Consider the following 10,706-nt stretch of genomic DNA (forward strand, 5'->3'; position numbering starts at 1 on the left):
TTTTTCTGAGCATCTGACATAGCCTACATGTGTGGCATCTGTATTAGTTACTCCATGGATATGTGCAATATCCCTCCTGAACAAAGAAACCAAGAAAGGTGTTAGAAGACATCTAATATGGCTGTACATTCCCAAAATTGGTCAGTCTAAGTAACTTGCACTCAGGAGACCAACAGAGTTTGGGCTGAGGAGACCACCACCCTGCCAATGCCGACTTCTACTACATCTTGGAAATGGAGAGATGCTTCAGAGCACTAACACTGTGCCAGTATTTCAGAGAGGAAGACTGAGCCCCAATCCCAGGCAACGTAGTGAATGCAACCTGGTGAAACCACTGGTAAAAGCTTCAGTTAAAAAGTAAATTCCCCTCCCTTAATTCTGCAACACCAGCCTGCAGGAGATGACTCAAACAAACCTGGATTCATTCTTGGAGGCTACAAGCTTGGATGATAAAGGGAACTGCTGAGGAGGAACGGCATCTACATGCTTTTGACTTACTGTCACGTAAGTCTGTTAATATTAGAGCTACATAAAAACCAAATTTTACACAAAAAGCAGTCTCCCCGGATTACCGTTCTGGCTAATGAGCGTTGCTGTTTCGCATGAATGCAATGCCCAAGCTGGGAGTTTCCATCTGCCGTGCCCCAGCAGCCGAGGACGAGGGCCTGGGACCCTCCCGATGCCGCGCAGGGGACGGGGCACCAGGCGTCTGACAGGGCCGCGCTGCAACTCGCCTCCCAGCCCGCTGCCGCCATCCCCCGTCCCCCGCCTCGGGGTCACGGCGCTGGGGCGTTGTGGGTACGGAGAGCTGGGCTCCCCCTCCATGTCCTCCCAGCCCCACGGGCCACAGACCTGCCCCAGTGTCCCGGTGAGGGGAAGGCGCCATTCCCCCTCTACCCCTCTCCCGGTCTCTACCTGAGGGGTCGGCGCCATTTCCCGCCTCTCCCCCGTACCCTCTCCCGGTCTCTACCCGAGGAGAAGGCGCCATTTCCCGCCTCTCCCCCGTACCCTCTCCCGGTCTCTACCCGAGGAGAAGGCGCCATTTCCCGCCTCTCCCCCGTACCCTCTCCCGGTCTCTACCCGAGGAGAAGGCGCCATTTCCCGCCTCCCCCCCGTACCCTCTCCCGGTCTCTACCTGAGGGGAAGGCGCCATTCCCCCCAGGCCTCCCTCCTCCCCGTCCCCGGGGAACGGGCGCAGCCGCGGCCCTTGCGGCCCCAGCCGCCCAGCCGTGCGGAGCAGGACAGCCCCGGCGCGGCGCAGGGAGGGCGGACTGAGGCGGCGGAGCGGGCGGAGGCGGCCGCCCGGCGACGGGGCGGAGCGGCGGAGCCAGGCCGCGGCCCCGGCGGCGAGGCGGAAGGGGCGACACCGCCCGGGCGGGAGCTCTCGCTTCCTCGCAGCGGCCGCCGCTCGGCAGCCCCCCGCCGGGCATGCCACCGCCCGGCCCCGGCCCCGGCCCGGCCCCGGGCCCCGGCGAGGCGGCCTCCCGCGTCAGGGAGGCGGCGGGGAGGGACCCGCTGGCCGCCGACCTGCGGTGCAGCCTCTTCGCCGCCGCGCTGCAGAGCTACAAGCGCGACTCGGCGCTGAGGCCCTTCCCGGGCCGCTACGCCGGCGGCGACAGCAAGGACTTCGAGGGGCTGGTGAGTGCCAGTGCCCCCGGCCCGGGGGTGTGTATCCGAACCGGGAATACGGTGTTCTACCTTTGGAGTGAGAAAACAGCCTTGTGAAAGGGCTAGTTAGATGTGGGAGCCCAGGCCGAGCCTGCCTGGGCTGTTCTGGGAGTGAAGCCGGCGAGGTTGCCCTCTGAGGTGAGAGCAGCGGCGCCTCAGGGTTACGAATAAAGCAGGATGAATTGTTTATCCAGTCAAGGAATCCAGGTTTTAAAGTGCATTTGGGATTCTGACCCATAAACCCACACTTGGAAACTTCCAAATCCAGTGTTGGGATAAGAAGTGTTAGGAGAGCTTGCCCTGCGTGAAATTCAAATTAATTTCAAAGGGTTTGCATTTGACACGGCCTGAACATCCCCTGTGCCTATCCCACTGCAGATGCTGCACTGTGATGGCTTGCTTTCTTTCAGGAGTTTGATTATCCTTGTATGTACCTTACAGATATTCTTGGCAAACATAAATATTTTATAACTTGTCTGGTATTTGCTTTTGGAACAAGTGACAAACTTTCCCATAAACTGGATACAAATGCTTATATCTCAGAACATGAAGTGTTTTTTAGTTTACAACCTATTAGGGTGAAATATTGTTTTGTTTTCACTAGAGGTCTCTGTTTAATCATAATGAAAAGAAGGAGCTTGTACTAAATGCCTGGTCCTGTTAGATTGCAGACACCAACGCTCTACCAAGCCTGAAAGAACTTCTGGAATCTGTTCCAAACACAGAGAAAAGGATCTGGGATTTGTTTAGTTGGATTTTATCATCGAAGGTATTCATGATACAAAGTACTAAGAAACAGGAAGTAAGTTCTGAATTCTGAAAACCTTGATTAGAATTTGTCTTCTAAGGCAAACTTGCACTTGAGAAAGTATTTTCTCCTGCCAGAAGTTAGCTGGTTATTGTGAGAGCTTGACAGTTCAACATGCATGCATTTTTTTTTCTGTATATAGAGAGGGGTTTTTTTAAACTAAAATTTTCAGGAACACTACTTGGAACAAATAGTTATCACTGTCAGTAGTTGTGGATGGTTACTCCCATTAATGTAGCATGTGCCTGCGTGTTCTAGACCAAGATAGTCCAACTCAGGTGTCATGGAGTTAGGTCCTGCTTCTTACTGAGAAAGACAACTTTGTACTTTTGCATACTGCCCCAAAACGGAAAGGCCGGGAGCCACTGAGGAACTTCTGTAACAGGGATCAAAATAGTTGTAGAGATTAGCAGCAAGATGAAGACAACTTCTGCTTTCACTTTTTTTCCTCTTCCAAGATCAGCTGATGAATATATCGTCTTAGTAGCCAAAGCGGCATGGTAGAATTGTGATATTGTTCTTACATCATCAATTAACTCCTAATCGCAATTTGGGGTTTTTTTTCTGGAAAGAAGAATAAGGATTTAGCTTTGATAGCAAGGAAGTGCCAGAATTCTCACTGTACATTTACTCCTTCTGAATTGTGACAGTGTTGAATTCTAACGCAGAAAGCTTAATCAAAATACATAAAGCAATATGAAAGACTAAAGGACAGTAAGCAAAATTTCCAGTGAGTAATCTAACCCCATAAACCAACACTCATTCCTTCCTGTTTTTAAGTACGAGAAGATCCAAGAACTCACAGGGATGTCTGGGGCTGCGGTTCCTGCTCCGGACTACCTCTTTGAGATCGTGTATTGTGATCAAATGAATACCAAGTTTGCCGAGACCAAGGGAGAGCGGGACCTCATCTATGCCTTCCATGGGAGCCGCCTCGAGAACTTCCATTCCATACTGCACAACGGCCTGCACTGCCATTTGAACAGGGTGAGGCTCCTGGTATTGGTACCATTTTCTGTAGGTCCCTATCACTAGCTACTAGTGATACTTTTTAAAAATAGGCTCAAATTCCTTTAGGGATATGAAATGTGCCGATGATCTTATACTGCTGTTTTCTGTTCAGTGTAGGCCTTTGTGGATGATTGTGTTGGATTTTCTAGTGCAGCCTGAGGGTAAAAACGAAGCAGCATGAAACCCTTTTCTCCGGTGTGAGGAATTACGGCTATCCTTTGCTTCTTTGTAAGGAAGTGTAATGCCTCTGAAAATACTGTCCTATCTGACAGCCTGTAGCTGGAGAGTGCCTGTGCACAGAGGAGGAGGACAGTGGCCCAGGCAATGTAGAGATTCTCTCTTTCTGCCTGGCCTCAAGTTTAGATCAACTAAGTTTTAGGTGCTGCTTGCAAATGGAGCCTTCTTTAAATGGGCTGGTTAAGGGAGACATCCTGTAGGATTTGCATCTCTTCCAATTTCAGCGGAAAGGCAGTTGGGACTCCTGGCTTTTTGTGTCGTCTGTAAAGCAGCTTTGACACAACAGCTGCTTAACCTTCCAGTCAACCTGGACCACGTTTCCCTTCCCCCCCACATTCTTTATGAGTAATGGCTTATCAGGTACAGTGGACTTACTGGATTAATAATTTAAGCCAGGGTGGCAAATCCGCTGATTCAAAGTTATTAAAACAGTTAGATTTGAAAGGAATTCACAATTGAAAAGTACTTCCCTCTTTTCTAGTAAAGCATGGATTTAAATGCGAGTAAAGCCTTGTCTTCTTTGCGGAGGTTGGATTATTTGAATGACGGCAGTCTTAATAAATCAGTTAAATGCCTCTAACAGCAGTGCAGTCATGTTGATATAAAATACTTACGCTGGCAAACTAAATCCAAATCCGGGAAAGCATGAATCTGTCCACACCAAGGGCTGTGCCAAGCAGCTAATTTGAGGAATGGGAGAGGGCAGTGGCCCCACCCCGAGGAAGTTGTGCCAGGACAAAAACAGTGCATGGACCAGGCCCAACACGGGTCAGAAAAGCCTTTCTTAATTTACCTTCAGAAACAGAACTGCCAGTCTGAAAATAAAGAACACTTGTATGTTGTTTATAGTTTGTGCTACAGGATTTTAGGATATATTTCTGCTCTATTTCAGACGTCCCTGTTCGGTGAAGGTACCTATCTTACCAGTGACCTGAGCCTGGCTCTCCTTTATAGCCCTCATGGTCTGGGTTGGCAGCGAAGTGCATTGGGCTCTATCCTTAGCTGCGTAGCTGTTTGCGAGATCATCGACCATCCAGATGTAAAGTGTCAGGTCAAAAAGAAAGGTGAGTCTATTGTAATAACAACTACGTGTGGTTCATCTCTTACTTAGCACTTCTCATATTTCAGCTTTGTGCATATATGCTATCATATAAACAGTGCAGTGTATGGAGTGTGGATACCCTTCAGCAGAAACTGGCTGCAGACTCCTTTTCCAGTTGACCCCTCAACAAATGCACAACAGCCTTGCTGTCTGTGAAGCTTCTCTTAAAATAGTATATTTAAGGGGTAGAAAATATTTTGGTGGCATCATTTGGTTTTCCTAATTTCAGTAGTATGATAAAATCCATCATGCCTGATCATTTCACCTGTGATGGTGGAACAGAACCATCACAAATGTATCAAGAATGATGTCTAGGAAGCCTCTGCTCAGATTGTCCTTCTCCTTTGACTGCTTCCTGCTTGCAGGGCTCAATCAGTCCTTCGACGTTGTTTTTCTTTCCCTGTTAACATTAGCAGCTCCTCAAGCACTGTGTGGGAGACCCGCCTCCTTTTCACCCTGGTCTGGGCCATAATGCCATCCATACCAAGGATGACTAGGAGTGGTATAGCCTCAAGCAAACTTTTCGGACTATTCTTGGATGCTAAGGGATTCAGGGGAATACCAAGACTAGATCTTTGGTTATCTCATTCCCACTCATGTGTGTGTATGTGGGGGGGGTGGGTGTTGGTTGTTTGCTTTTTTACAGTTACTTGAAGTTGTACATCTCTTTTTGCTTTTCTATTCCCCAAAAGACCATTTCTTTTCTCTTCCCATGCAGATTCAGAAGAAATAGACAGAAGAAGAGCAAGAGTGAAAAACAGTGAAGGGGGTGATGTACCACAGAAATACTTTGTTGTCACAAACAATCAGCTTTTACGAGTTAAATACTTGCTAGTATATTCACAGAAACAGCATAGGAGGTAAGAGTTCAGCTGTCTAGAGCAATGAGCACGCTATGACAGCCAGATAAGCACATCTCATTTTTGAAAAACCACAGAAAACAAGCGAAAAAGATATGCTGCACTGCCAGAATTTGGTTTTAGTCTATTATCTGTGAAGTAAGGCTTACACTGTCATGTTGCCTCTGTCCCACTCTTTGACACTCCCAGGCTCAGGTAAATTGGCTTTTTCACCAGACCTGTAGGCACTTAGTGTCTTTGAGACCTCTAATAATCTGTTTGTGGCAGGAAAGGAAGAGTGAAACACTGACGAGTGAAGCTCTTAAAACTAGGGCAGTTTTAACTCTGCCCTTATCTATCCTAAGTGGCAGCATTCACCCAGCTAATCAACATGCGTGTACAGGCCAGGCAGTTACAGCTCCAAACCCCAGAGAAAGGTGCGAACACGGGGAGAAAGGACAGGATTGTGCACGGAGACTTAGGGGAAAGGGATGGGGAATCAGGCTTTGTTAGTTACAGGGATTGTAGAACAACTTTCTGTTTTTATTGCATTAGCTTAACCATTTAAAATTGCAAAACCTAAGATACTCTTTGCACCTCTAACAGAATTAATGCACTTTTCCCTTTTCAGGCCTTCTAGTCAATCTTCCTGGTTTTACACCCACCGTTTTGCCGTCATGATGATGCTGTACCTACTGCTGCTAATAGTGATAGGGGCCAGCAACTCGCCAACCTTTGTCTACTACTGGCACAGAATGTTTGACTCGGAGAGATGAATTGCCCAAGATGATAAACTGTCATTTTCACCACGTGCCTTAATAATAGCCAATCTGCAACGCACTGCATCTGTTCCAGAGCTCTGGAAGTAAAGGTGCCTGGAGCTTTCCAGTTCTGTCTCCAATATATTATCCTCATGGCATCTTTCCATTTATTCTTATTTCTGTGTTCCAGTGATTCATGAGGATGCCCAGTACAGCCGAAAAGGATCTCAATGGTGCAGCTTAGCACGAAGCAATTGTTAAGGGTCCATGGGAAAAAGTTGTTTTAAATTAATGAAAACTCAGTGTGGAAACACTCAGGTGTAACTTTTCTGTCAAACTGAGGTGGTAATATTTGCACAAGTTGGAAACGAGGATTTTTCTGTGTGTCAGGCAAAGCAAGCTGTAGGGAGTCTTACCAGTTTGTTTTTAGAAACTGAATTTGGTGATGTTTAGCATGTATCAATGCAGATGGGATCACTTTTAAAACTAACTTTGGCTTTGGCCTGGAATTTTTATATTTGAGCATAATGATTGTAAGAAAACAACAAGAAATAAAACAACAACCAAAAAGGAAAAAGTTAAATGGTTTCTAGTATGGGTTTTTTCCCCCTCCCCATAAAACATCTACAAGGCTTGTGCTCTCAGCTATGATCTACCTTGTCCTTGGTTAGTGTGTGGATCAGACAAACTCAGGCCCTTCAGCATCAATACTGAATAAGGATTAATCCTATCAAACTGCCTTCTGCTTGTATTTTCTACACCAAGAAGAGGGAGGGTGAAGGGTTCCACTTATGCTGCCACCTGACAGGCTTTTTGGGGTTGGGGCTGCCTGCGTTTTGGGATCTGGTTCAACATTTTTGCCTGTATTTAATTGTTTTCAGCCTCCCTTTATGAACAAATGGACTACCTAGCAGTAACGTGCCAACTATTTCCTGAAACACTTGTAAGAAATGGAGTAAAATGGCAGCAAAACTGGTAGGGTTGTATTTTATGTCTGTGAACATTTGTAGTACAGTTAACTTCATGTAGACTTCACTTAGGCCTCCACATGACAACTTGTGCACAATAATATATGTTTGTAAGATAGGCTGTCCACACTAAGTTCTCACAAAGAGGTTGAGTTTTCTCTGGTCAGAATTACGGCAGTTACGCTGTTTGCGAAGTGCTTTGGCATAATGCTGGCGTGTAAAACCTCAGTATCTCTCAGATTCATCTTTTCTAATCTTGCAAAAGGGCATTTTGGGAGTTTGTTTGAAAACACGCATACACGTGTGTGCACAAATTAGTCACGCAACATAAACAGGGCAACGCTCTCCCCCTCCTGTCCAAGTCCTTTGCATTTGCTGTTGTTACAAAGCAACCTACAACTACCCGAAATGGAAAAAGGAGCAAAGGACTGTCCTCTGATTAGTGACTGGGATAAACCTGGTGAAGAACCCAGGGATTCTAGGCAAAGAAAAGCTAGATATGTGCCACAGTTCAAGCTTGCAGTCTAGCTTTTAGTAGTAGACTTGATAAACGCAGGTTTTCATTGCACAGTGAACCCTAACCACAAAAGAAAAAAAAAAATCTCATCGCATATTTCCAGCAAATGAGTCTATGATTATTACCTCACTCATTAAATATTTCAAAGAAAACCTTTTCTTTCTCTGATGTTCTGGTACCTAATTGCCAGAAATAATGACCTGGTAATCAGGTTTTTTAACTCAAGGCTGAGAACAAGTTCATTTACAGCAACCCCTCTTCTTGGTGGATGGAGCTAGAAGCATTTATTCTAGTTAATTTTGCTGCCAGAACAAATTTATTTATTCACCATACAGCTTGCAAAACAAGAACATTATAATCCAATTCCCCATTGCCTTTTACAGTCCATTAATAATGCTCGCTGTTAAAGCACATTGCGTTGCCTCAGCCCAAGAAATGCACGTGCTAATTATAGCGTTGATTTGCAATTAAAATATACATAAACTAACAATTTATTGCACAACAGATTCAACTACTTTATAGTAGTTTACTCCTTGATATCCCAGTGCAGAAACTTGGGGTTTGAGACATGCATGGGGTTCCTGGGAGTATTTGCCCATCTCTGGTCCACCTCAGTGTGTTATATATGATGTTGTGCCGTATATGCGTCAGCTTAGGGTAAAACCAGCCAGAAAACCTAGAGGTATTTGATACCATCTAAAGGGTATTGTGTTGTTTAAAGGCTTGTACGTCTGCAAATGAAACATCTTTTGGAACAGATGGGCTATCGGGGGCCCTTTGGAAAAGGAGGAGGTTAGGCAGCAGTTGTGGGCTGGATGGCTGTTTGCGCTGCAGGGAGAGGCACAAACCCGGGAGTCTGCGAGTCAGACGAAAGGAACAGATGGGGAGGAACGCAGCAGGGTTTTGAGGCTCTCTTCTTAGAGCTTCTTTGCATAGGAAAGTTTCTGAAGAGTAAGCAGAAGGAATGAATGCATAGCGACCGTTCAGCGCTATCTCCTAATGTCTGTCTGGGCTTTTATTTGGCTTTAAGCCGTTCAGCTGAGCTCTCTTCCCAAGTGTGGGGCAATAGCAGCCACGTAGGGAGCTAGTTCCCAAGCTGATCTTCTGCACCAGCTGCTCCAGGCTATATCCCCAGAGACAAAAGTATTGCGGGGGCTCTCACAGCAGACGCACGTAGTCCAGCACTGCAATTAAATCAGCAGGTATCAAAGGACAAAAATCAGCTTTTCCTGCTTTGAACAGTTTAAAAAGACCCACAAGAAAGAGGAGGCTGCAGATTGGGGCTGAATCCTGATGGACATGTCTCGAGTGCCCCTCGGAGGGCTCGTAGCCCCGTCCCATCCCCTGCAGGGATGCTGGGCACAGCCTCCTCGGTGCATCAGATCCACATCTGTGGAGCAGGGTAACCCTGGCCTCAAAGGCAATGGGAAAATAAATACATTTAAGGTGCTCAGATTCTACTTTAGCGGCCCAGCAAAATACTTAGTATCCTACTCCCACGCTTGTTTTTTGTGCTCCCTGCTGATTTCAGCATGCGTTTCCCAACGTGGCGAGATGCACTCAGCTGAATTCATGCTAGTATTGTGCTGTTACTAACAATATTATGAATTAACCCAAGGTTCGCATTAATCTCTTAAGCCACTTGCGTGGCTCTTTGAACATGCATGGTACTATAAAAATGCTAATGGGGAATGAATCAGAATTTCCTCCAGAACAAAGGACCGCTGTGTCTGAAGCGGGCAGCCCAGGGTGAGGTCGAGGAGTTGTAAAATATAGAGCTACCTGTGCTTATTAATATGTTCATTATGTTACTGTGGTGAATATTAAGGAACCGTTACCCAGTCAGACAAATCCAACCCTGCTGTGACTGCAAGGAGAAGCGTGGCAGCTGGTGTTTCCTGGAGGGAATGGGCAGATTTTGGGGAAGTGGGAGAATTTTCCTCCCATAAGGGGAAATAGATAATAAATATATATATGGAGAGATCTCAGGAGCCAGCTGAGGAGGAGGGCAGGTGCTGTTGGAGACCAGGGTTTGAGGCAACATGGGGAGAGAGGGAACCATGGCAGAAAGCATGATCACCCCCGGGGCAGGAAGGAGCAAGGCTCTGGGTTTTGCATTCCTGATGAGTGATGCAAAAATCTTTTGCTCTTTAAAGTACGAATGGATTTAAGAAATGCAGAATGAGAACTGTGGGGACATTCAAACCAGGCCTGGGCTCTGGTCCCCCTCTGGCAGGACCCAGACCTGGGTCAATCCCCAGTGACCCGGAGGCTGCCCCGGCTCCCCTGGGGAGGTGCTGCCCACCTGCTCGCTCCCCCTTCCCACGTGCGTTGGGCGCACGGCTTGGCAGCACGCTCTTCTGGTGACATTTTCCTTCTATCAAGAAAGCTGTCACTTTGGGCACCTTGCCCACGCTCCGGGCTTCCCAAAATGTCAGCCTTGAGCACCAGCAACGGGAGGGAAGATATCAAGAGGCGGGCAGAAGGAGCAGCGCCGGAGTGCCTGTGAGCATCCCAAGGGATGTTCCTTGCTTCCCCCAAGGACCAAGGTATGTATCCTTGCCAGCATCCCGATTTTCCTACTCTTCGCCTAAAGCCAAACCTGCTTCTGCCCTCTCACCATATCCAGGTGGTGGGTCCCTCCCGCAAGGAAAAAAAATGCTTCTTGCTCCTCAGAGAAGGTCTCCGAGCTCTTCTGCCACTGTACAAGAGGGGACAAGTAGCCTAAAGCGTGAGCAATGCTGGACCTGTTCTCTCCCACTCAGCAGAAAGCAGATGAAGAATGTTCTTCGGAG

At 47.1% G+C, this 10,706-nt stretch overlaps 1 protein-coding gene across 6 annotated transcripts; it reads left to right on the forward strand.

Moving 5' to 3' along the window:
* The first annotated feature begins 1,311 nt into the window (after positions 1 to 1,311).
* On the forward strand, positions 1,312 to 7,020 carry PARP16 (poly(ADP-ribose) polymerase family member 16). Of its 6 annotated transcripts, none has more exons than XM_072871192.1 (6): positions 1,312 to 1,665; positions 2,333 to 2,470; positions 3,257 to 3,463; positions 4,617 to 4,788; positions 5,545 to 5,595; positions 6,297 to 7,020. In XM_072871192.1, exons 1-6 carry the CDS (start codon positions 1,429 to 1,431, stop codon positions 6,344 to 6,346), a joined length of 855 nt encoding a protein of 284 aa, XP_072727293.1. In that variant the 5' UTR covers positions 1,312 to 1,428; the 3' UTR covers positions 6,347 to 7,020. The 6 variants fall into 6 exon arrangements, with proteins under 6 accessions (XP_072727293.1, XP_072727290.1, XP_072727288.1 ...); XM_072871189.1 differs by having other exon boundaries at positions 1,317 to 1,665; positions 2,333 to 2,437; positions 5,545 to 5,686; positions 6,297 to 7,018; XM_072871187.1 differs by having other exon boundaries at positions 1,319 to 1,665; positions 5,545 to 5,686; positions 6,297 to 7,017.
* The last annotated feature ends 3,686 nt before the right edge of the window (positions 7,021 to 10,706 follow it).

The sequence above is a fragment of the Ciconia boyciana genome, chromosome 8, assembly GCF_034638445.1.
Source record: "Ciconia boyciana chromosome 8, ASM3463844v1, whole genome shotgun sequence".
In the NCBI taxonomy this organism is placed as follows: domain Eukaryota; kingdom Metazoa; phylum Chordata; class Aves; order Ciconiiformes; family Ciconiidae; genus Ciconia; species Ciconia boyciana.